Genomic DNA, 27,457 nt, shown 5'->3' with positions numbered 1-27,457 from the left:
TTAAAGCACAGCCTTTGAACACACTTACCTCCCTGAGCTTGGAAACCTGATAAGAAAAGCTGTTCAACTGTTCAAAAAGACAAGCATGGAAACAGTAAAGGTAAAACTACTAATATTACATGAATTAAATTGAGATACTTCATTGTAGAAGCTGAAAAAAGGTTGGGGTTTTTTTTGTTTCAGAAAAGTGGAAACATGGTTTTAAGGAATTTATGATGAACTGTTCTCCTAACAAGTAATGCACAGTCACAGCTGAACCACAAACACACACACAAAAACAACCCCAAAAAAAACCCACTGAAAGCCCTAAGTGGGGAAGAAAAACAGAGTAATAGGTAGGCCTGGATCCAGAACACTGCACAGAGTAAACATTTGGAGTATTAAGAATCTGCCACTAAGTCTTAAGCTAATGCCAGGGGACCCATCTCTAATTAAAACAGAGGTTTGATTTCAAATGAAGCACTGCAATCACTGTTACAGCTTCCACAGCACCCATTACCAAGTCACAGGTGGTTTGTGAAAGCCAGCAAAATGCTTGCCAGAAGAATTCTACAGTCACAAGAATTTGTTTCTGCCCATAACTGACAGAAACCCTGTGAAGGGGAAGGCAGCATGGCAGGGCTGAGGTCTACTTGCCTTGCACAGTATGTTTTTCCTAGGTTAGTGAAAAAAGCACATTAAAGTCCATATATACAGAAACTCACCCTGCATTCTAGAACTTGTCATTAACACAAATATTAAGCATTACATTATGAAGGCATCTGAGAAAATACATTTTCTGCTCAAAGCTAGAGGGAAAAAAAACCCCAGAACATTACAGTGCAGTCTAAATTAATCCTTTCTCCCAGAAGAAGAGGGGGAAAAACAGAGCTTTTCCCTCCAAGAAATCCCATGGACCACAGGAGATGCTTTATACTAACAGCTGAACACAAGGCCCTGTAAGTGATTAAATGACCAGAAAATGCTAAAGCATTTTACTTCCATTTTGGTTCCGCAAAAGAGTGTAAGTAATCTCTGTCAAAAAGTCTTTAACTGTTTGCAGAGGCCTTGTTCAAGGTACTTCATTTCACTGCTGAAAAACAAGTTACTGTCTCTGCCTGTGTATGTTGGGGGGAGGGACATGAAATAAATAAAGAGTGGCACTGTAAATACAGCCAGTTACCAATTATCCTTTCTGAGCAAGAAGTGATCCAATGCACACAAGGAAACACTATTTACACCTGACTGGCTGCATGGGCATTCCTATTACCTTGCCTACTACACTGAGTACCAGACCTAGTTTCTCGTCATGATAAAAAATTATTTTACTCTTTCAAAATAACATACACTAACAAAGAAACTTAATGCAATTTAATATTACATTTCAGTAGAGACCTGAGTTCAACTTCACCTAGAAGCTATAACAAACATTCATTCATCCACTTCACACAGAGTTTCTCAAAACGGGAAAAAAGGAAAACATTTACTATTCATTGTATACTGCTCTTTATTTATTACAAAGCACTTTCACAAACTTAATTTCCTATGTCTTTTTCTTTCCATGCAATCATTAGATCATGCTGCTCTTACTAGATATGTCATGACTTGATTTTAATTCCTAGTCAATAGCATTACCTCTTTAGAGTTCTCACTGCATGCTCCTCTTCTGCATAAAGAAGTGTGCGTGCATTCACCGACCACCCCTCCGGTTTTCATGGTATTTCTTGCCAATATAAGTGCTCACATCAGATGAGTAACTTACAGTACCTATACCTACAGCCCAACAACATTATCAAGAAAAGGGGTAACAACAGCAGCCCTCTTACTCCCAGGCACAGGACAAGGAGTCACCGGCTGTCTCCTGACTGACCTGTTTGGCCACTGAGTGGCAGAGGTACTACTTCTGCCCTTAGCATCACCGAGCCTACTTCCCAGTGACGCTGCCTGATCCTCGGGAGCACCTGAAGCCAGAAACAACCTCGTACATAAAGGACATCTCAAACCGAGGAGCTTGTGCTCCGGATGCTTTCCTCCACCCTGGTCTGCGAAAATACCAGGAGAGGTTAGTGAAAGTAAGAGCAGGAGTTGTGTCGCGGAAATCAGGAAGACGTTCAGTCAGTCTGCTGCTGTTAGACCCAGCCCCAGCAGTGCCCGGCCCCGACCCACGTGCGGGCCCTACCCCGCCCGCCCCGCGCCCCCTTCTCGCCCTCCCCCGGCCGCCGCTCAGAGCCGCCCCGGGAGCGGGGCACCAGCCGCTGACGGTCTCCCTGACCGGCTCGGCTGCGAGCCCGGGGCACGGCGGGGCCGCTCCCGGCTGGGAAGGGACCCTCTCCCCCTGCTGCTCCCGCTCGCTCTCACACTCCAGGAAGGCTCGGAAGGGGAGAGGAGCCGAGCCCGCTGCCCGGGGAGGCCCAGGCCGCCCGTTGCCCGCCGTTACACCCCGGCTACCCCCGCGCCTCAGCCCCTTCCCCAGCGTACCTGCCGTCGGCTTGGCGGGGCCCGGCTCCCCGCGGCTCCGGCCGTCCTGGCAGCGGCCATGGCGGAGGCCGCCGGGCACGGCGCCCCAGAGGCGGCTGGCGGTGCCGCGGAGCAGGCGGCCGCCCTTGCCGGTGAGGGCGGTCAGCGAGTCCATGGCGGCGCTACCGGCCGGGGGGCGCCATGGCCGGGCCGCGACCCGCGCGCCACCGGCCCGCGCCGCAACTTGGGCAAACTTTGGGGCGGCCCCGCCCCCTTTTAAAGGGGCCGCGCCGCCGCCGCGGGCGGGGCCGGGGCCGGGCGGGAGCAGCCGGCGGCTGCCGAGCGCCTCTGTCACCGGGACACCGCTTCCTTCTGGCCTCGGGCAGGCTCACGGCCACCTCTACGTCTTCATGGACTCACCCAGAGTTCGGGGAGGTGGTTCTGGTTCGTGGAAGCTCGTTGTTTTACAACCATGTGCTGCAGCGCTTTCTATGAACTTTCAGCTTTCCTGTCTCAGCGTTCCCAAGCATGAAAATCAAGGCAATCGCTTGCTTTTAATCATCTCACAGAAAATTAAATTTTTTCTTCTTCTTTTAAATCCTCTCACAGTGGATATGAAGATGTGTTTTTCCACTGTAAGTGCAAAACAGGACCAGCCGCGACACTGTGTGGTTTTGCTGCTCTGTTTTTGACCCCTTTCTCTCAGTGTCTCTGCCATGGGACGGCATCGTCCTTGGCTTGTGGCAGCCAGCCATGTCCCGGTGCCCTCCTTTGAGTGTTTGCCAACATTGATACCCAACTCAACCTTTGAACCGACTAGATCACTTTAGGCTTCCAGCAAAACTTAACTAGGTTTGCACTTTTTCTTTCTTTTTGAAAAAGACATTTGATTTGTGGTGTTCATTTGTACCTTTGCATTCTTTATCCCCATAATTCTTGGAACTTTTTAAATTTTGAAAAAATAAAACCAATTAAAACATGATCCAACAGTTTCACAGAAAAGAAATACCTAAGGCATTGAATCTCATTATTAAGCTCTGACTTATGATGTATTCTGCACGTATTGAGGCTGAAAGAACAGCCATATTTATACCTGTGCCATAGACCTTGAGAACACAGAACTGTAAGCTAATGTGCTTATATTCTAATGTAAGATACAATTATATGCTGCATCTAGCTGCAAATGAAAGCATTGTTTAATAAAAAATGCTCTTGTTGAGCCAAATCTATTGTGTACATGCAGAACAGTCGAACAAAGTGCTGAGCTATTTCAACTCCTATTCACTTGTAGCAGCTGTTCAATTAAATCAGAGTTTAACGTCAGCATTTTGGAGTGCTGATTTCTGAGGGTTACTTGATTTAAACAGTACACTCAAATCAACCTTTCTACTACTCAAATCAGTTCTTGCTCAGGAGATAATGATGTTCAAGACGTTTTTCAAACAAAACTTTTTCACTGAAAGACAACAAGAAAATTTTAACAGAATTAGCTCCCCCTCCCTTCCTCCAAGATCTGCCAGGAAGAATGGATGTGTAACCTGTCTGTTCCAATTCTAGTGAATAAATCTGGAACTGTAGTCACTGCATGGTCTAAGTACCACTAGATGTTTAGAATATAAACTGTTCTGCCAACTAGATCTGTCTTGCCCTGAGCAGTATAATTAGTTTTCATTTTATGACAGTGTTTCTGACATGAAAAAGTTATGATTGGTCTTTTGCCCTGTTGATTCTATTTTAGACAAAATCTATAACATCTTTGCATGAGAAATGTGTTTACCAATGTGGTGATCGGCACATTTTAAACTTCAAGATCAGTTGCCCACCAGTATTCCAGCCACATACACACCTCTGCTATTGTATTCATTGCATGTGTTTCTTCTGTGGTTTGAAATAGTCTTGTCTTTTTTTTTGTCTTTCAGGTTCATATTTATAGAATCATAAAATTTTGTAGGTTAGAAAAGACCTTTTAGATCATCAAGTCCAACTGTTAACCCAGCACTGCCAAATCCACCACTAAACCATGTCCCTAAGTGCCACGGCCTCTAGTGGTAACTCTACCACTTCCATGGGCAGCATGGGCTTGACAACCCTTTTGGTGAAGGAATTTTTCCTAACATCCAATCTAAACTTCCCTTGGCACAACTTAGGGCAGTGTTTTTTCATTATATTGCAGTAATAGAGGCTACAGATTCAGATAGCATTTTGGTGAAGTATTCAAGGTAAATGTTTGATACCATGAATTTATTTTAGTTGCTTTCATCAGCTTTCCTCACAAATAGTCTAACTGAACTATAAAAAGACTACTTCTTACTGCAATGTGTTTTTCTATAGTATTGAAAATCATTGTCTATCCTCAAAAGCATCCATTTAGCAATGTTTTTACTTAGCAAGAACAAATTCTTCAGTTAAACTGTTTTAACTATAAAATCAAGATTTAGGTATCAGTGCTCAGAAAAGTAATAGTACTTGTTAAGATGCATGACACTCATAAACTGCTGATAAAATTTCAAGGCATTGCTGTAATACAATAATTAATATTAAACTGTTATTACATTGTAAAGAATATAGTCAGAGCTATAGTACTTCCCATCCAGAGGGACCTTGTAGGGTATGCCCAGCCCCCGCCCTGGAGGGAGGTCTGCTGAGATAAGGAGATTGCTCAATCTCCCAGCAGAACTCCCCTGGAAAGGCAGCCACTTTGCAGTTACGGTGAGAAGACAAACCCCGAATCCTCTGGGAGACCCTATGCAGATCCTTTGTAGCCCATTGGCCCTTACCCTCAGGCACCCACCCCCTGCATCCCTATAAAGCCAGCCCCTGCCCCTGCGAAGGGGAGAGAGATGCCCGTCCCTGGCCTCCCCGTCACCAACTAATAAAGCTACCTTGTGCGGAACAGCTACACGAGCCTCTCGTCTCTCTCTCCCTGGTCTGGCCTGGAGGCTGCCCTGCAGAGCTGAGCTGAAATCACGAGCTGACAATCACTAAAGAGCTGACAGCCTCTGCACGGGCCCTCCAGCCAGCAGCTGAGGGAAGACACCGGGCCCTGGGAAGACGATCTCTCTCGGGACCATCTCTCCGGACCGGTCACAGCTTCCTCGGTCAGAGCTACTGACCCCACACCAGCTGCATTAGGACCTTGAGAAGCGGGTCCATGCAAACCTCATGAAGTGCAACAGGGCAGTTATGAAGTCAGGGTAATCCCAAGCACAAAAACAGGCTGAGCAGAGAAGAGCACTGGTGAGAAGGACTTGAGGGATAGTTCGTTGATGAGAAGCTCAGCATTAGCTTTAATGTGCCCTTGCAGCCCAGAAAGCCAACTTTATCCTGGGCTACATCAAGAGAAGTGTGGCCAGCTGGTCGAGGGAGGGGATTCTCCCCTTCTACTCTGCTCTCCCACCTGGAGACACCACCTGGAGCACTGCATTAAGCTCTGGAGCCCCTGACACAAGGACGGAGACCTGTTTGAACCAGTCCATTGGAGGGCCACAAAGATGATCTAAGGGCTGAAGCACCTCTCCTATAAAGACAGACTGAGAGGGCTGGGGTGCAGTCTGGAGAAGAGAAGGCTCCAGAAGACCTTAGAGCACCTTCCACTACCTACAGGGGACCTACAAGAGTGTCGGAGAAGGAATTTTCACAAGGGGTTGATGGCCTTAAATTGAAAGAGGTCAGGTTTAGATATTAGGAAGAACTTCTTTACTGTGAGTGGTGAGGCGCTGAAACAGGTTGCCCAGAGAAGTTGTAGATGCCCCATCCCTGGAATTGTTCCATGCCAGGGTAGACAGAGCTTTGAGCAACCTGGTGTAGTGGAAGGTGTCTCTGCCCAGGACAGGGGGCTGGAATTAGATGGTCTTTAAGGACCTTTCCTACCCAAACCATTCTATGATACTTCAGTAGGCATCATCAACACAAACATCCAGTAGTACTCTTATGTTCTTTAAGATGCTGTTTCAACTTGGTTGTGCATTAGTTGTACCACACCTGTGGTAGCAAGATTTTTGACAAAGATCTCTGCTCTGAAAACTGACCACTTAATCCTGTGTCACTTTAAAAATCTAATGTGCTGGTACTTAAGATTATAGCCTGTATTTCCATCTGAAAAGCTTTGCAGCATTCCTCAACTTTTTAATTGGTAGGAGCAACATGAACACTACATACATAAGCAATGTGTGTCCCTTTTGCTGTAAAGCTAAACCAAATATAAATGGGTTCTACAATATTTATAGTTTTTTACACTTATATTGATCTTGAACACCTTTACAGATCATTCTACTTTTCTGTCCTCAAAATGCCTAGAAACAACCAGGATTTTGCTAAGGAGGACTAATAAATCTGTGTTTGATCTCTGAATGTGCAACAAGGATCTCTTCCGGGTTTATCTCCTGACCTGTGGTATCAGTGCAGAAGAGTATCTCTGTAACTCAGCCACTTAAAACTGTCCCTCGAAAAAAAGGAACTGGTCCTACCTGCTCTTAATTGCTTGTTTCTGTTCCCATGCTAAGAATGTAAGCACAAGGATTCATTTGGCAGGTGAATGAACTGGGTCGTAAAGCTGATCCATTTAAAAGTACCTTTTAGTTTAGTAAAAACTAAGCTTTTATTTTGTTTTGAGGTTATAATTATCCCCAGTTAGATCTCCAGATCTGGTTGTGTGTAAATGCCTGTAGAAGCACAAGCTGCAAAGCAACAGAAGAGTAGAAGTGGCTGGGAGAGTAGAAAGAGGGAGGGAGAAAGAGAGGAAGATTCATGCCAGCCTCTGTGTCTTCAGTGCCACTGTACATTAGCTCAAAATGAGAAGTCAAACTGTGGCACAAATAGAGATGCCTTCATATTGGTATTATACACAAACCCACGTTCGGTAGCTACAAAAATGTCTGCCAGAATATTTCTCCATTTATGATGTAATATTTAATAACACATTATGCTAATCTATTGCACAACCTGGTCTTGTTGCTAGATTTCCAAGTCCTAGATTATGCTAATCTATTGCACAACCTGGTCTTGTTGCTAGATCTCAAAGTCCTAAGCCAGAGGGAGCAGGTAGAGCTGATTGAGCTGCATACTAAAAGAACCGATGGGGTAGAGGAGAGAGAGCGGGGATCCATTTTAGTAAAATAGAAAAGAACACAATGAGGAGAGAATATTATCGAGAACTGAACATACATATAAAAGTATTTCAAATGACAAAAAAAAGATAAAAACATAGCAAGTGGTAGTGGTATCACTTTAGACAGATTTGTTGCTTGTGAAAATAAGTGCAAATTGTAGCAACTAATCCAGCAAAATGCCAGCAGATGCTGTGCAACTTTCTTAGGGCTGGGCCAGTTCATGTGCCTGGTGTACAGGATATGGGCCTCTCGCAATACATCTTGCCAAATTCGTAGTGCTACCAAGCTGCAGGCACAAGTGCACCAGGCACTGACACAAACCCCTTATTCTATTTTGTGAGAGAAGAAGTTTGTACATGCTTTCCGAGGTGACTGTCTTGTTGTCAGTCATTTGGCAATTACTCAGCGTTCATTTGTATATAAACAACCTCTAGGCAAGTATGTAATTCTGGCAGCTTGAACCAAATGCCCCATTTAAGCTTCCTTAGTCATTCTGGAAGCACTGATTGTCATGTAATGCTATGAGGATGCTGCATGCTTTTGTTAAGTATTCTGAACTACCACCTCTGGTCAAGACAGTACCATTTATGTGGTTGCAAAACCCATAATTGGCAAACACATGAATTTGAATTAGAACATCTTAAAAGCCTAACGTCTTTCTTAATTTTTAATGAAACCTGTTTTTAGTAATGTAAAATAATGTTTTAGTTTTTAGTAATGTAAAATAGTTCAGGAATCATTTGGGTTTTTTTTTCCTTGTGAAAAAAAGGTAAACTCTTAAGACACAGAAAAACATACTGCAGTCTGTTTCCAATGCTGTTTCAGTAAAAATTAAACAGAATGCAGAATGCATGTACAGTCCCTGAAGGAGGGACCAGAAGTCAGGCATGCAGAACTCCCACATTCTCAGGCCTATTTCCCTAGGAACAAACTAATTTGAATGATGAAGTATGGAAGAACACAGTTCTAGAAGCAAAAAACATTTGCACAGTTCTGTTTCTGTGATTAAGAAGTTTCAAATTACTCCAAAGGGAAATTCATTGTCAGTATAAATTTGGGAGAAGTTGAAAAGAGATAACCAGTAGATGACACTAAGTAAATGGGTGTGTTTAAAGCAGGTTCTTCACAGAGAACTGTGGGTTAGGTGTGGCTGTTCATAAGGTTTCACAGTACCACATCCTCTTCAGATTAGACACTCAACAAGAAAGAAAGTCCCATCTGCATACTAGTTTCAGAAATGGCAAACCTGGAATTTCAGACTTCAGCAGGTAGGGACATAATTCTGATTCTACTAACCAGCTCCCTGTAAGATTGAAATGACATGGGGCCCAGTCTCTACCTTGACCACTGATGCTGTTCACTGTTCAGCAGAAAATGTCACACTGAAGGGACGAGACAGAATAATAATGGACAACAAGGGAATTTGGCAGTCCTTGATTCTGGACTGGGACTCTTCAAGTATAGGTTATTTTTTGTATGCAATTACTCTTGATATAACACTGAAAAAGACAGGAAGCCATAACACCATCTCTTTTAGGAGAGTTGTTTTCTCAGTAGAAAACTATATCAAACTCCTACTGTGTTACTATTTAAAATCTGGCTCAATAAATCTTTAATATCTTAAGGAACTGTATAAAATAAAGGCACCACACCCAGATATGGGGTTTCTCCAGGCTGAGGAGAACATTTGGACCTTGGCCACCTCAGCTTGCCCCTGCAACATATTTTAGCATCAAAAGATGCACTGCTCCTTAAGTTTAATTTCATAATAGCTAAGTACTGTAGCATTCACTGTGTGATTTTGTCTTCTTACCAAGAAGTTGAATACATAAATATTATGGTTTTGTTTGTTTGGTATCTAATCTAATCCAAGTGAGACTATTTATAATTAGGACAGCCCAACAAGTCCATTTCACCTTTGAGGACAAAGCAATTTTTGCTTTTCTAGCCAGATTTCAAAAATCTTCATACAATAATTTAAATTTAGATAGTAAAGATAAAAACACCATGCAAATAAACTGTACAATCAAATCTGAGACATTACTGTAACACATATATGAAAAATGTTAATTGATTCACAAGTGTTTTATACGGGCATACATAGCATAGTTACAGGAATGCATACTAAGCATATGAAACCCAGTAGAAGTGAATATGAATTGAGGGTATTTTACTCCACTTAACTTCATCTTGCAAAATAATTTTATCAGATTTCAAAAACATGCCACAATTTTTCGACACTTTTGGAAGTACCCAATTTCAGTTGCATATGGTCTGAATTTTCAGAGCTTCAGGTAAATAACAAGCTTTGTTGCCTGCAGTTACCCATCTTCTCTGCAAAATTATAAAATCATAGTCACTATCCAACTTGTATTTATGCTCTTCTTTTTCATAAAACAGTGAAAGAATTAGTGTTGGGGCCCTCCCCCTGCCATGTGGTCCTGGGAGAGGGGCCCTGGGGGGGAGGCACGGGGTTTCCCTGCCCCTGCTCAGCCTCGTTCCCATTGGTTGGTTTGTGTTCCCTGCGCGGGCAGAAGGACCCTTGGTCCGGTGACTGTAACAGTTCCTCGGCAGAGCTCCGGCCATGCGGCTGGAGAAATAAACATCTCTGAAACATCTATCAAGAATCAATCCATAGATATTTCTTTCCACGGGCCTCCTTGTTTGATATGCATGTTGCAGTATCCGCACTGTAACAAATGGTAGAGAATTGCTGGCAAGACACCGATCCCTAAGGACAGAAAATTCATGAGTAAAAACCACTCTAGATCTCTCTCTTCTCGCCTTGGTTTGGATATTCTCTCTGGACTATTACAAAAATGGATATTCTAAGGCTAAATATGTATTTTTCTTATTTTCTCAAAGTATACTTATGTTTGGATGTTGAAATGATCCATTCTACAACAGCATGTCAACATTTGTCAGTGTATCAGTGATAACAACATGGAAGTTTTCAAATATGGCCTTGAGAACACATGCATGTCAAATGGGGACTTTTCCATGTTTATGGCAGAACTTTACTCTCAGCTGTTATTACACAGCTCTTTATATAGAATACCTTATCAAATAATAATGAAATGACTTCCAGGTCTTCGGTTCATATTTATCTGGTCAATAGTGGCTTATTATAAACAGAACATTCTATTCTTTCAGGGAGTTGTATGAAATTGAGTTTGGACTCCAGGGGGTATGAATGCATGTTCATAGAGACATCCATGCAGTTTAAGGATGTTCACTAGTTATGGCCCTTGCTGAACAGAGTCAGTTTTCAGCAGACACATCTCCTTTTGTGTCATCGACTCGGACATTTTTTTTCTTTCACCATGTGTTTTGCAACTGAACGTGGAAAACAGTGACAGTACAATTGATGATTCCATAGTATTTACTAGCTAATCTCAACCTCCACAGAAGCATAAATTATGCAAATGATAAATAATTGCTTATGAAAGGTGCTCAGAAAATTGATTATTCATCAGATATTTGAATCTTAAGCAAACATTATTGACTTAATCCTTTTTTTTTTCCTTTTTGCAGTATAACTGTAACTATTTTTTCCTTAACACTCCCTAAATGCTTATCAAGTTGTTAATGCACTGTATTCCTGTAAGGAAGTTGCTCATACTTGCTCAGAAACAACAGATCCAGATTCCAATTCTGGTTCAAAATAAATAGAATGTCCCTCTGGTAGGATACAGTTGGTAAAGTTCAGTCTGGTTCTCTACCATTTCTGAAGACTAAGCAATCATAACACAACTCAGGTTTCAAATGAAAGCATTGATTCAGAGCATTAACATGAAAAATGCTTCGTGATCAATATCTCTCCACCTCATGACCGGCTGTATTCCTCAGGTTTACAGGAAAAGCCACATACTTTAGAAATCTACAGTCCTTTTTGGGGGTTATACCATTAATAATCTTCATAGTAATATATATGTTAATATCATTATTAATTTTTAATAATGTCTTAAAAGTGATATAATGAACAGGTTCTGTCTCTTTGAAGAAATAATCAATTGCTTGTCACATACTCCCATTATATTTGGTTGGCACCAGATTGGTTTCCAGTTCAGAAAACATTATGGCTTTTAGTTATCGGTTATGTGTTTCCATTGCAACCTTTAGACCTGAAGATATCTAAGATACAGGATCTTTTCAATTCACCAGAACAAAATCATTCTTCTCAGACATCTGGAAAACACAGGCTTAAGAACAGTGATGAGCAGACACATAATGTCAGTTCTATGTAGAAATGCCAGCTAAAGTACAGTGATATTTACTAGAGAAATGGGTCCAAAATAACATCAGAATTTATCATAAACCAGAATAAGGCTAATGGCAACAACTGATCCTTTTGATTGCAAATTTTTTATTCTAATAAGAATTACTGATTTTCTATTTTACTTGCTCCTGCTTAGGCATTCTAGGATTAAAGATTAGTTAAAGAAAGACTGAATTCTGTTCCAGTCTTTGCTACCTCTTTTTTCGTTGTCGTTTCCCTTAAGTGAAGTAAGTATATGAAAGCCTTTCGTACATACCTTTTCCTGAGCCACCTAAGTCTGTGCAGGACATTCCTGAAATTTTCTTTTGAATGAAAACCCAGAAATATGTCGATCTTACTAGGAGGAAGTTCTGCTTTTTCTTTCTTGTTAACTCTTGCTTCTTAAGGAACATCTGGTGTCTCTCCCCTCCCCCACTGGCACCACATCACAAGTGTATGCCTGATTCATTTGCTCCCATAATATCATGTAGAAAACTTGTGGATGGTTACTCACTCTGTTCTTTTGGGGATAATTACTACAATTTATCCTCAAAAATCAAATCCATTGCTTCTAGCTAGCTAAATCATTTGAAGGCTGTCCATTACTGTATTATCTCTGAATTAAGAAACTTTATCCTTTATACAGCAGTTTTTTCCCCAAAGCTTTCATATCTTAGCTCTTATGTCTCTCCCACATTTTACTGTCTTATTACCATCACAATTTTCCCTGAAATGATTTGAAATCTCGTGTTCAGCCGCATTTAGCTGCAAGGCTGTACACACCATTGAGAACCTATGCACATACACAGCTTTACAGATCCTACTTGCCTCTTATTAATTTCCTTCTCTTTGTTTAGGTGGGATCTTCTGTAGGCTTCATTTAAAATTACTAAAGGCATGTCTCACTGTTTTCCTTGTATTTCATCTGAGAATGAAATATTGTGAACATATATTGTCTACAAAATCCCAAAGGAACAGTTCTTTCCATAGGTAATTAATGGTTATCTGTCAAGGTTTTTTACACCAGTGCTTTAGGATCAAGACTCAGAATTTGTAAGTGATTTAACAGACAGTGGTTAAGAGTGAAGCACTAGTGACATGCTTTTTATCAAGGAAACAGGCTGTTGTATTTTTCAGAAGTCAAAAGTTTATTTCTTCCAACTATAGATACTAATATTAATGAATTATGCTATGTTGGAAATACATACAGCATACTAGTTTAGTCATGAACCTTAGAAAGGTCAGCAAACCTCAGTGAGAAGAGAAGGGATAAATAACTGTTGTCTAGCCTTGATCTATTTTTGTATTAAATACAAAGGAAAAATTCAGTTATTTGAATTGGAGCTTGCCTCGCAAGTTCCTACTAATCTGGTGTTGAAGTCCTGCCTTGGGTATGGGATCACTAAAGCAATTCTGAAAAAAACCAGCACCATAACCTTTTAATATTTTATACTTATTATATATCCCCAGTAACTTTCCTTTTGTTTTGGGGCTTTTTTGGGGTTTTTTTTGCACAGAAAGCTTTAATGGACTCTGTGGTATTAAAGGACCTCTGGTATTACTCAAGACTTCATGAAGAAATTAAATTGTAATAATAAAGTTAGAAGACATCTGAGTAAGTGAAACAGCAAAGAATCAACAAATGTTTTAAGTCTTGGTTGGCAAATCTACAGTTTTTCTATAGGAGTCAATAATCATGTGGATAAGAATAATCTGTTGATAGCAGTGTACTTATATTTTCAGGAAGCTTTTTACAAAGTCCTGCAGCAAGGAAATGAAGCTGTTGTAGGATGAGATGGCTCATCATTTAATATGTACGTTTAATAATGTACAGTAAGCAAGAGGCCAGACTTCACAACAAAGGGAGGAGGATTCTCAATGCAGCCCAACAGAGATGCATGCTTTTGAACTTACTGCATTGTTAGGCTAAGTAGAGAATAAGAAGGTGATGGAGTTTGCTGAGGATATGAAATTATGTGGAAAAGTAAAATCTGCTGAAAAACGTAAAAAATTGTTTCATAATACAAAACATAAAGCAGCAAGCAAAATTCACTGTTGATAAATGCAGAGTAAAGACAAGTTTTCCTCTAAGTGCATAACTGTGTTTGTACATACAGTGATGAGCAGCTTTACATGAGCTATCCAGTAGACATATATGAAAATGTCAGTCAATAGACATCAAAAAGGCAAAAATAAATGAATTATTAGAAAAAAATATAGTTACACTATTCATTAAATTCTTCAAATGAATATAGATTGTACTGTACTGAGGAAGGCAACAAAGGTGTTAAGCTGCTTCTTTCTAGGAAAGCAGAGAAAATAATAGAACGTAGCTAAGCAGAAAATAGATCAGAGAAAAACTATTCACATTTCTCGTGATAAGAGAAGCAGGGGCACCTAATGAAATTACTATGAAGATTTTTTAAAAAAGAGAACATTTTGTTGCACAACATAACTGAATCACAGAATTCATTACCACAGGATGTTGTGTATGGCAAAACTATGAATGGTTCAGAAAGTAATTAGAAAAAATCATAGAAAGTCCATCAAGACCCAAATAGCAAAAGAATGCAAATACAAACTCTGCTTTCTGGAAATCGCTACGCCACAGACTGCCTAAAGCTCAGAGGAAATATCAGCAAAATGTCCTTTCATACTTGACCTCTTCTGTATTCTTTCCCTAATTACCAGCTGCTGCTGGCTACTGTGGGAAATACGACACTAAGCTGGACCTGAGCAAAACATTACCCTCACCTCACCCTGCCCAGCCAGTCTGATGCAAGGCCATGATACCACCCTGTCCCCCTGCTCTGGAACCAGAAGTTCTCAGCAAGTGCTTTCCTTGGGTCACTTGCAGTCTGAAGGGAGTGACCTCTGCAGATGGAGGAAGCTCAGAAGATCAGGCCTGGGGTCTCAGGGAGATACAAGACACCTCAATCACTATCGATGTTGAAGCAGAGAGAGAGAAAAGCTATTATTTTGCTTTCATTTTTCTCTCTTTTTTAATCTCCTGAAGTGAATACAAGATGGTGTGGCTTTTCCACCTTAGTTGCCTTATCCAGAAAATTGGAAATCTCACCAAGTACCAGTGTTGATAATTTAGTTTAAAGAGAAGTCATAAAAATAAAGTGTTTCTGGAAAAGAATCCAAATAGACTATCAGAACATTTTCAGATGTCTAAGTCTTTAGGGCTCTGACGTTGTGCTCTACACAGGCAAACAAATGTGAAAAAAAAGAAAGCACTGAAGGACAACCGGGAGATTCTGCCAAACATCCTGGGTATATTATATTATAGTGGCTGTAGGCTGCCCTGAGAAGCCAACTGGGATCCTGGAAGGGCAGGGAATGTGTCCTACATCAGGTTTAGGTTTAGCACACAAATATCCCTCTGTGCTGGCACAGCTGCACGGCCAGGCTTGCTGGCAGGCAGGGAGAGGAGGCTGCTCGTGCCCTGACTCCACAGATGCTGCTGTGGGCTCTGTAATACAAACAGTTGGCACAGGAGTTTCATAGCACTGATCCTCAATGTGCAGACACAGGATAAGGGATTCTTTGGTTTTCAAAAATTAAATCTATTCCTCAGAATTCAAGGCTTTTAGGAAAAGTGATTGTATTTTAGGGATTTTTTTGAAATCCAAAATAACATTTTAATGTCATGCAAAGTTATTGTCAGGAATGTAAAATCTGTTACAATTAAGAGGTGAAGTGCCTACAGAAGAAAGGGGTACTGAGAAAAGCCTGTAACCCAGTATGTATATTTCATTTTTAAAAAATCAACCTGGAAACAGTTTATCATCAAGTATAATGGTCTATATATGACTTATGAAACAGAATGATACTTTACCAAAAGAAAGCAGCAATACCCGAGATTTATTTGCCAAAGTCTTACAATGTGTCAAAGTCATTCCTCCAATAAGGTACAAAACTCCTACTTGAAAAAGGTGCAAGACTGAGCTAAAATAATTGGGATGGTTTTCTTACTATCGATGCACAGCACAAAGAACTGGGAGCTGTTACTTTGCTTTCTTTAACAAAGTACAGAGACTTTAAGTGTGATCACAATTTTTTCCTCAAAATTGTGTTCCGTGCCCAAATGAAGAGGAACCTGAGGACTGTGCCAAGGAGCTATGATCACTTGTGATTTAAACTTTCAACACTCAGGTGTTCTGACAGCTCAAGCACTTTGATAAATTGCCCAGGAACTATCATTTACTTCCTACAAGTTTGAATCAACTACCAGCTGTATCACCTGGTATAAAGCTACCTTTTACCTTACCTCTCTTGATGCTACTACATTTCTGCCTTATTGCTGATGGGACAGTATGGGATAACATGGAGAGTGCTGGCTGCTTTTTTAGAGCATCTTTCTAATAGTTCAGTAGTGCAATCAGAGTAACAGCACAAAATTGGCTCTTGCACATCCTACAGGAGACCAGAGGAACCAGATATTGAATTACCAGCATTAGTAAAGTATTTTAATAAATACCATCATTGTTGTGACTATCAACATTTTTAGGAAAAGTGAAGGGAGGCAGACAATTTGGATATGTTTGGCATTGAGATTGTACTCAGCTCAATAAAATACACAGATATAAAACAAGATAGTGACTCAAATACTTCATCATTTAAACAGATTTCTGCAAATTGAAGTCATGGCTTCCTGATGCTGAAATCCTTTTTGATTAAATGATTTTGCTCCAAAGGTGAATGCAGACATCACAGGTGTGAATTAGTAGATGCATAATGTCCACCCAACTACAAATATTGTACATTCTTAGTATCCTCCATGCTTCCCATGTCCTCTGGATTAAGAATATTCTACATGATTATTCTGTTTTGTATAGAATTATTTGACCATTGGACTTCATTTACATTTTTAAAAAGGAATTTTATTTTCATGTTTTTATGAAATTCAACTGTCAGAAGCCTTAATAAGTAAATATGCACCGCTTGTTTTCATATGATGGTCATTTTCAAGTTACATGAAATGAGCAATTTTTAAATTAAGGTATTACTCTCTAAAAAATTCTTTTAGACTCAGTACCATAAGGTTTCTAGGCTTTTTACTATGTAATTTGTATTCAGCCTTCTCTGTATAAGGACATCAAACTAAACACCATTTCTGGCATTAAATATTTTATTTCAAGCAATAATTCTTTTAGAAGAAGATGTATTTTGTTTTGTAATTCACAGAAAAACAGTAATCTTTCAAATGAGACATATAGTAAGTTTTAAACTGAATAGTATCGGCCTTTCTTTAATTTCTGTGAAGACTAATTTTTGCCTTTATATTTTGAAGCTAGCAGGTAGAAAACATGATAAAGTCTCATTTTGTATGTTGTCTTACGCATGCAGTGTTTACTTATGTGATCAAAAATGTTGAGGTCAATTAGATCTTTGAGGCAGCACATAAAAGTTCACTATTTCTCAATAGTCTTAACATGCAATATTACTTTTAAGAGGCGTGATGACAAGGGAGCATGACCTAGCTACAGCATTCACTTTCCAAAGTTACTCACACTGGATGACACAAGGACTTGCTTGTACCATAAACATTCCCCACCCCTCCTACATGGACTGCATGTAAGCCTGCAAAACAAGCTTCTACGTGCTGCAGGGCCTTGGAGGGATGGTTTGGCAGACTTTTAGTTCGTGAAATAGAAAAGGGGAGTAAGCCTCTAGTGGTGACATAAATAGGGATTTCAGGAGCACTGTAATGATTTGCATTCATCATAACGAAGTGCTACCTGTGACACATTATGACCAAATGGTCTGGATGCAGAAGCTGTGTTTCCATTTTGTAAATTGGTCTGAATTAGGATAATGATGTCTCAGTCAACGAACCAGCATCACTGGGTGGTTAGTCTAAGCAATATTCTGTCCTGGGAAACACGGTGTATCACGCGTTTGATATCCACAGCAGTGTTCTGACTGTTTAAATGCTTTTCCATTTCATTTTATAACAAAAACTTTCTTCAAGTATCAGCATTATTACCCTGAAGAAAAAGAATTAGGAATAAATTGTGCAGCTTGCACAATCACACAAGGCTTTTGAAAGAGGTAATTAGACTTTTGAGGGCAGATTGCCATAGCCTATTGCAGATAGGAAAATCTTGCTAAATTTTGTGGTCTGCCATGCCTCTTGCATTTCACAAAGGCATATTGCATCATTTGAGGGTAAAAAGGTCTTATAAATATTAAAAAGCAGAGGAGCTATGGTTTGTTATATTTTTAAGCAATATTGTCCTTTCCTCCCCCAAAATTAATTTCTCCCTTTTCTTAACAAAAACTTTCATACAGTCAGATGTTAGTACCACTACATTCTGACACTGCCCTTTAAATAAACAGCTCTTCTAACACTTTTTTAGACTTGGTGTCAAACAGAATCTTGTGGAAGTTCTAAGCCAATGAAAGCATAACCACTCTGGCCAGTCAGCCCTGCTGTGACACAAAACACACTTCATAAAATATAGTTTATTGCCATCTACATATGTAATGCAGAGTTGTATTTCTTTAATAGCAGGATCTTCAGACTGATCTCCAGTGTCTGGAAGTGCTTTGTTTGTAATATCTTTGCCTTTTGTTTCCCAGAACTCATTCTTCAAGGAGAAAATACAAATATTGGTCTAAGGTTAAGTGCAAATAGATCCATAGGGATGATCTCCAAGCCATTTTCAGATGACAGTCTTCTTACTTCCTTTCGTATTGAAAGATGTGTGATCTCACCCAAACATACTTGAGATACTTCACATTTACTCCCTGTTACAGGTCATAAGAATGTTTTTAGGAGGGAAAAAAAAAAAAGTGAATTTCAATTAGCTGTTATCAGTAAGTTCAATAGATTCTCCTTCCATTAGTTAGCAGGTGAATGATCCTGTGAGCCACTTCATTACTTACAGCAAAGTAGAAAGCAATTGATTCTGTTGTACTTCAGTAACTTACATTCCTTAGATGTCCCTTTTTCTTTTTCCTCTTTCATGGTTTTACTTACATAAAATACAGGAAGTGTTTTAACTAATGCCGTTGTACATCTCTAAATTAAGTTTTCAGGTGCTCAGTGGGTTGGTTCTGTAACGAAAGTATGGTGAACTCAGTGAAAAGAGGGCATTGCACAAGTTGAGACTGAGCTCTTGCAGTTCTAGGGAGAACATACTTGGTTTCTCTAATGACTGATCAAAATAGCACAGCAAGGAGAAAGCAGAAAACTAGAAGTGACAAAGTATTTTCACGTATGATAAGAAACAAACTGTGGATTGCCTATTTGGAAATCTTATTCTTTGCATAACCACTAGACAAAGTATTTGAAAGAAAGTGTACAAACAATCCCCTCAAAAAAATATTACCTTTCAAAATATGGCTGTCAATTAAAACAGCATTATTAGAAAACAGTAATAAACTGCCTGACTCACCCATTGTTCTCAAGGACATATTATGCTAGCTGTTAAGAATGAAGTACAGGTGTTTTTCAGAATTACAGTGCTAAATGCTTCATATAATTTTATATGCTTCATATAGTTTCATTTATAGTTTTACACAGCTGATGATATAGAGAGACACTAAAGTGCCTGAAGCTGCATTGAGGGGACACCAAATTGTGTATTAGCTTAGTATCAACCAGCATCTTTAGAGACTTTTTTTCTTAAGCACTTGGTCTCACTTGATTCCTTTTACTATCAAGGACTGTGTACTGGACCCTTCAGTGTGGATATTGGGAGGAAGAAGCTAAGAACTGTTCCACTTACAAGAAGTGAAGTCCAGTGGCCTTTTATTTTAATGTTAAGAAGGTTTGACAAAGGGTGTGAACATTTAAGGCTGTATCTTCCATTACAACCCACAGCTATTGTTCTGCAGAACAAAATTTACAAGTGAAGAAAGCAGTTATTTACCACATCTGATATGATTTTCCAAAGAAAGGGCACAGTATCATCACATCATTTTCCAAAGAAAGGACACGGTACCATGATTCACATACCCTGAATGAATTCCTTATATGTACAGGAACAAATCTTGTGTTACTGACCTCTAAGAAGGTACAATCTCTGGGGCCAGCTTTACAAATCATATCCTGGAACAGGGCAGTCTCATGCAGGAATATCACATCAATACAGAAGTATTTGATGGCACTGGTATAACAGCTTAACTCCAAGGCACATGAATCTAGTCAATGAGCACAGTCAAAAACAAAAAAGATGCTCTGAGCCAGTTTCTTCTGGCTACTTGGGTCATACTCTTAACTCACCTTTGTTTCTGGGTCAAGAAGGCGGTCAGTTGAAGAGCACAGAGTGAGATGGAAAGCACTGAGTGGGGCTCAATGAGATTTTATGGCAGAACTCCTATGGTGCTGCTGCACGTCCTGAACTTTGCTTCTCTTATTCCACTCCAAGATCTTATTTCCAAATGTTTATAAACTGGCTAGTACCCTGGGCAGCAGAGGGTTAATCAAGAGAAAAGTGAGAGGGAAACATTCTCTACTTCTAAATTGTCTTCAGAGCTAACCCAGCATGTAGTAGAAGAATTAAAGAAAGCATTTGACCAAGATTTGCTCATGCCAGACACACCTTTTCTTGCCTTCTCACATAATGTAGAAACGTGTGTCTCCCTGAGGACATTCTGCAGAGTTTGAGATGCAATGTCTTGACAGTGGAAAAGTACAAGTCTAAATATAGTACATTTTGTCAAACTTTGTTTAAAAGAATATTCCAATAGATATCTGTTCAAAAATGCACCTTGCTATTGGTTGCTATGCAAAACCCTCTATTAGTAGGGAATCTGCAAGACAATGATACCAGTATGAGGCCCTGTAAGTGACTGATTGTTTTGGCAAGTATTCAGGCCACACAATGGACTTTGGCTTCTCAGTCATATCTGTCATTGTCTGGAGTGAAGGAGGTCTTACTATTTTGTTTCTTCCTTTTTGTTTACTCACTGGTTCTTCTTCTCTGGCACATAAGAAACTGTGTCCTTAAAAGGCACAAAAAGTACAGTTAGTTACTTCATTTCCAGAACATTTCTTTCCATGATGGATTCTAACCCACAGCTCAAAAATTTCCACTTGCACAGAACTAAGAAAACCTAGCAGTGAGCAGGCCAAAAGAAGGAGACTATAACAAGTCTTTGAGACATGGAAATTCAGTATCTGAAAATCCACACAGCACTGAAATCACAGATATCAGAGTTAGAGTTTTAAGGGGAAAGAAGGTAGAACTAGTAAAAAGACCACTTTGTCTAGCAGTCTATGCTTCCATCATTAGAGTTCCCTCATTATACAAAAAATTTCATAATACCACACATTTCATACTGTCAGAAGTATTGGAGGCACAGGCACTGTTAACTGGAAGAGAAGGGAAGAAGCATATTCATGCAATTTTTATTGCTCTCCTTAAAGCTTTTCCTTAGTGCTAGTGAAGGATTCACAGGAGGCATTTGTCCTCTCCACTTCTTTTTTTGATGGAATCCTTGATCAGGAGCGGGTGACCTCCAGGAAACAGCATGCAGGGGGTAACAAGCAGGTCAGGATCTCCTCATGAATAACACTACTTCTGTGGGAAGCCTAAGAAATGTGATTCTTCACACTTTACTGAAGATTGAGATCCAACCTTTCACTCCTCTGTGACCACATGCATATATTCTGCCTCATCTGAATACCTAGAAAATGCTTTATTTTTCCCCTCTCTGTTTTCTGATTTACTTCTAAAGCTACCTATTCCTTGCAGTAGGTTTTTGCTCACATTGTATAAACAGCTCTTCAGGCACTGCTGTGATACAGTGCATGCCTACTGGAATGAGAATGACAAGAAAACAAAAATTATGAAGGCACAAGAAAAAATCTCAGCAGTGATGAGACAACACATGGTGCATCTTGCAGCACCCCAAGTTAGAAGATGAGATTTTAGATTTCAAAAATGTTTTGAAGCAGAAATTATGTTTTCTGCACACTCTGATGACTGCAATTCTTTCTACTACTTTTCTTTGCAGCAGTGAAACAGTGCTGGAAGATACAGCTCCAATTTCCATGTAGGAAACAATGTGGTAGGGGGAAACCCTCCTCCTACCAGCACTTGTTAACAACAGGTGAAGACCCAGCAGGACACAGAAACTGAGCTGATTTTTTCAGCTCTTTCCCCCCCTGCTCCCAAGCCAAGAAATGCCTAGGTAGCCCCTGATCTGGCCCCTGGCACAAGACTGTAATTTTCCTGCTGAGGAAGCACAAACATTTCAGTGTTCCCCATTCCTCTTTGGGAACTTCTGAGCTGGCACTGTGACAAACTCACTGACCTCTGTGGAGGGACTCACAGCCTCCATTGACATGGGTTATGAGAAACTGATGTCACACGTGGCAACAACAATGGCACAACCTGAAAAGAAATTCACAAATGCTCGTACAGAACTTAGTACATAATGTAACTGAGCAAAGCTGCAAGTCATTCCATGGCTCAGGCTCTCTCAGTGTCAACTGTGAAGACTCATTTATATTTCAGGGTCATCTTCAAGTTTTAGTCTATCTTTGACATCAAACTTAACCTGCCTTTTCTTGGGGAACTCTTCAACCTACAGGCAGTACAGCTCTGGAGGATGGGACAGGATTGGAAAAAATTGCCTGTATAAAAAACCATTTAGATAAATCTCTCCAGTATCCAAAAACATATATGATCATTCCTGTGAAAGAAGAACTGGAGATTTGCAAAGGATTCGGGGTGTTCTAGGTATTTGTCCACTGAGTAATTTCCATATATGGGAATCTTCCCTTGGAGCCACACTGGAGACAGACCTTGCTCTAAATGCAAATTGAGGAAGCCCTCAGGAAGAACTGTCCAGAATTTTGTATTTCCAAGGAGTTTATACACTCAGCTCCCCTTTTGTAACTGACCTTCTAGAGGAATTTTTTTTAATGAACAAAATGTCCATTTATTTATTAGACCAAAAGGTGTTCTCTTTAAAAGTGCCGACCATGTATTATAGCCTCCAGAAGAGACATTCTTTCATCCCCTCAAAAATTGATTGGTAAAGATAAGAGCCTCCAGAATGCAAGGCCTGTGGAATACAGTGGCCAATAGCCATGCTGAGATGTGTTTAGAGAAGTCTTCTGTCACATCAAGTCCCAGCTGGGGCACAGATGCTGTGCCCATCCAGCTGGGAAGGGTGGGAATCACAAGCACAGCTACAAGCTTCTTTTAGCTATTAGCATGAAATCTTAAGTAATTTCTTAGAAATCCCTAGAACTCTAAGCTACTGTGTAGAGATTGTCACTCCCTGGCTTTCAGAAGGCCTGCATGAGCTGTCTGTCCCAAAATCATAGAATTACGGGATCACAGTATGGTTTAGGCTGAAATAGACCTTTAAGATCATCAAGTCCAACTGTTAACCCAGTACTGCCAAATCCACCACTAAACCATGTCCCCAGGTGCCACATCTATGTGTCTTTTAAATACCTCCAGGGACGGTGACTCCGACACTTCCCTCGGCAGCCTGGTCCAATGCTTGACAACCCTTTCAGTGAAGAAATTTTTTCAAATATCCATTTTAAACCTCCTGTGGTGCAACTTGAGGCCACAGCCTCCTTTCAGGTTGTTGTAGAGAGCAATAAGATCTCCCCAGAGCCTCCTTTCCTCCAGGCTAAACAACCCCAGCTCCCTCAGCCACTCCCTTATAAGACTTGTGTTCCAATCCCTTTACCTCCAGTTTGTACCCTCTCTGTTGTGTTGTATTTCCAGCAGACATCTGGTAAGTTGAAGTCCCCCATGACAACAAGGAAAAGCAAATATGAGACTGTTTATAGAATATTTTGTTTGGCTCTTTATCCTGCTTGGGACGGCTAAAGCAGACTCCCACCATGGTAACTGCCTTGTTGGCCTTCCCCTTGATTCTTACCCAGAAACACTCAGCCCTATCCTCATCATCATTAAGCTCTACACAATCAAAACTCTCCTAACATAGAGGGCTACCCCACTGCCTCCCTGTCCTTGCCTCTCCCTTCTGAGGAATTTATCAATTCCAATCCATTGAAGCATTCCAGTTGTGTGACTCATCCCACAATGTTTCCATGATGGCATGAATGAGGGTAAAACATGAAGACTATATATAAGGCAGCATTGTACACACACCAAAAAACCCCAACCGACCACAGGTTGTAAAGCAGAAGTTATATATTTGTTCTCCACTTGGCTTTAAGGTAGCAATTACTTATCCAAGTGTAAGTGTATTCTAAAGACATAATGTTCTTATTTACTAAGCTTCTGAAAGAGTGCTCTGTAATTTCCTTAGTAATGGGTGCAGATAAATATTCCTGACAAACTTGCAGGAGCTGAAGATCATCTCTGACTCAACTTGGATGCACTGGTCTGAACCCTAAAAATTCTGGTTTCACTTTGTTCCTGTTGAAACTCTTGGTCTACCAGAGGTGGATCCTTCGTGAAAGACACAGCACTGAGAACTTCAGAGTCTTCCAAGTTGCATCTCCTGACAACTACCATCCTGCATAAAGAAACTACCATCACAAGCTGTATCTGCTATGTTCTTCCAAAAATTTTGTCAGTAAGTAAAGATTTAAACTGTCAGAAGAGCTTTTGACAAGAGTAGTGACTTCTCTCTGCTTTCCTCCAGTCCCTTTTACCTTCTAGAGAGAGAGAGACTCTTCAGTGCAGTACAAATTTGCTGGTGGCACTTTTGATGTTACTTCCCTTAAATTTTTGCCCTGCACCTATAGGAGCTGTGGTCCCTCTTGATCAATTAGGATCTTATATAAAAGCAATAAGTAACCTTTTTGATAACTTTTCAACTCTTGAATTTGAGTTAGTGTTGAAGGAGAAGACTGTATTTGTTTTAAATTGCTTCTCCTTTTTATTACAGGTGAGCTAAAGATATCTGAATTGTTTTCCTATAACAAATGATGCAGTGCAACAGAACCTATACTCAAGCAGTAAGAGTAGCCTAACTGTGATGCTCATGTAACTCTGTGCTGATGGCGACTTCTGAGTGCTCTGGATGCAAGCTGTAAGTTTTGACTGAAAACTTTTTGTGGACACAATATTAATGCTGAAAGAAATGCCCATCAGGACGAAGTCAGTTTAAGCAAAGCACATTTTAAATTCATAAGGGAGCCAGACGTTGGAGCCATTTGAAAATCCAAGCCAAAAGCTGCCAGCAGTGGAGGAATGCATGAGAATCCCTCAGCACTAAGGTGAGCAGTAGTTTGCTATCAGACTCAGCCCCAGATTTCCCTCATCAGACTTTTGCCAGTATGCAGATTTTGTACATTATCTTGGTCTGTGTACTGCAAATCTACATTTCAGCTTCACAGATGGTAGGTTTGGTCTTCTGGATGGAAATATTACAACTTGTCTTGGAAATTTTAGATCTGGGCTTCCTTTCAAGAGAATCTCTAGTGTATGTTCCAGCAAATGCATCTATTTCATTAACTAGCCAAGCCTACAATATTAAAACTCAACTCCAATCTTCCCTCTGTGGCAGAATGTGGCACTGTTGACATTCTGATCAAATCCAAATGTCCTAGGGTTATAAAATGCAAACCATAAGAATAGTGACTTGTAATAATAAATCTGTATAGAGGTGAGGAATTCAAAGCCACAAATATGACTTTTCTAGTTATGTACTAAAATGAAACTACATTTTATGGGGAGATAATATGTTTGCAGCTAGTTGTGAAGTTTCCAGTAGCAATGCAATCCTTAAGTCATATTTACAAAACTGACATCCTCATTCTTGGTGATTCAGTAGATTACAAAAGTTTTTCTTAAAACAAGGTATTTCAATAAACCCTAAGATATATTTTAATCCTTTGAAGGTAAATTGAGTAATTCCTCCATGAAAAAGTACTACCTCGACATGGAGAGGAATGAGGAAAAGACAATTCTAGTTGAAACTATGTTAGAACACTGGACCTGTCTGAATGTATATAATTATTTTTCTTGCTCTTGCTGTTTTATTGAGGAAAAGAGTTTCAAGTTAATACTTCCATACAGTTAGGGTTTCACATTTGATAATGCTGTCATTGCTAAAAATTCTTTCTGATAGACAGCACCAAGATCACTCTTTAACCTGCTGCCAGATGCCCTGGATGAAGGGGGTCGGAACTTTAAAGGTCCCCTCCAACCCAAACTATTCTATGGTTCTATCACTCTAAGACTAAGACTAATCTGTTACAGACTAGCCTAGACTGGAAATGTCCAGTAAATATAATGTGCACAGATATCACAATAATTTTAACAGAAAATTGCACATGCTGAAATGGAACTAAATAATGAAACATATGAAGTACATAAAAGTTGTTTAGGGAACAAAATAAACATTTCCTTATAGCAAAGGAGGAAAAAAAATTAAGAGAAATGTTACTTGCATTGCTGCTTGTAATAAAAAAATTCAAATAATCCTTCAATGCTTTGTTAAGATCTTCTTTCACATTTCAGGTATCACTTATAACTGAAAATTACAATAATTTATGGTGACATTTTACATTCATATGTATTCATATTTTAATCTTTTTTTCCCTATAGCAGATTGTTTCTAATTATAATAATAAATTTTTTGAGCACTAAACTGTTTTGCTAATCTTTTGTAATATATAGTATTCTGGAAATAATTATTTCCACTTCTCACTTTTTCTTTCTTTTTTTAATTCATAGCTGCACAGGTTTATATAGCAAATAAAATTTCTGTATAAACCTCTGAAATACCAGAATTGTTCCCAAAACAGTTCAGTGCAGTCCCAAAGCAACCTACAGTTATCATAATTACTTTTATAGAAATTAAGTGTGGTTGGACACTTTGCAAAAATAGGGTTTAATTCTAAATCACATCTACAGTCAGTTGAATCTCTGCTGTTCTAAGGCTGGTTCCTCAAAGCTCCAGTCCACAGTAATCACATCACTACCCTGAAGTATGCCAGTTGAGAATGTCCCTAAAATGCCAGCCACCATCTGGGAACAGCTAAAGCACAGTAGCTACTGCTCTGATCCTTTCTGTTCCTCCAGTATTCTTCAAGCAAAGAAGCCAAAACAAAACAAACGACATCAAAAAACTACCTCAATGACATTATTTAATTTATGAGTATCTGTCTGCATTTTGTCTAGCTTTGTAAACTGTCTTTTGCTGTTTTGTTTGTCTCCAAGTTATCCCCAGCTTTCCCATTCTGACCTCTTTCATGGCTACATCTTCACCCACATGCCCAGATCCTGGGCATTCACATGATGCATAAGCTTGAGTGCACTTGGAAGTGCTAGAAGAAAGTTTTAACAGGGATAAGAGAGTCACTAAGGCCTCAGGACTACTGATTCTCTGCAGCACTCTGCATTGGATACTCACTGGCACCTTAGGATAAAAAATTGGCATGGGAGTGCCTTAGGTCACTCCCATGTAGTGACCCCACAAAGTACCACAACCCACCCTGTGCTCCCTCAGGGCTCACAAACCTTCATGTGTAGGAGGGTTCTTGGGAAAAAAATGAAATAGCCTGAACTTTTCACCTTGAGTCAGTTTTGGCTCAGGTAAGTTTCTCACTGTATGCAGCACAGACAAATGACGGTTTCCTCAGTTAGCACTTGACTATCTCAAAATAATCAAAAAAGCCAGCCCTAGCAGAGCCTGGGTTAGAGCTGGGACAGAGGCTGTTCACTGGACATACACACTTGGCAAGGCTGGG

At 40.0% G+C, this 27,457-nt stretch overlaps 1 protein-coding gene and 1 long non-coding RNA gene across 9 annotated transcripts in view; one reads left to right on the top strand and one right to left on the bottom strand.

Annotated features, from left to right (window-relative positions):
- Window positions 1–27,457, bottom strand: part of OXR1 (oxidation resistance 1) — a 277,515-nt gene that overhangs the window by 74,291 nt on the left and 175,767 nt on the right. For 2 of the 8 annotated variants that reach the window (XM_032131361.1, XM_032131407.1), the window contains exon 1: window positions 2,458–2,626. The exons of the other annotated variants lie outside the window; for them this stretch is intronic. In XM_032131361.1, coding sequence (XP_031987252.1) covers window positions 2,458–2,611 — 154 coding nt within the window. In that variant the 5' untranslated portion in view covers window positions 2,612–2,626. Of the gene's footprint in view, window positions 1–2,457; window positions 2,627–27,457 lie in introns of those variants that run through there. 8 annotated transcript variants of the gene reach the window in all.
- Window positions 8,734–26,397, top strand: LOC116454622. The gene is made up of 4 exons (XR_004244147.1): window positions 8,734–8,812; window positions 13,320–13,417; window positions 24,101–24,333; window positions 24,649–26,397. It is a non-coding gene; the product is annotated as an uncharacterized LOC116454622 (long non-coding RNA).

The sequence above is a fragment of the Corvus moneduloides genome, chromosome 1 (genome assembly GCF_009650955.1).
Source record: "Corvus moneduloides isolate bCorMon1 chromosome 1, bCorMon1.pri, whole genome shotgun sequence".
NCBI lineage: Eukaryota > Metazoa > Chordata > Aves > Passeriformes > Corvidae > Corvus > Corvus moneduloides.
Note: the sequence above shows the minus strand (reverse complement) of the source record. Positions and strands in the feature narration are given on the sequence as shown.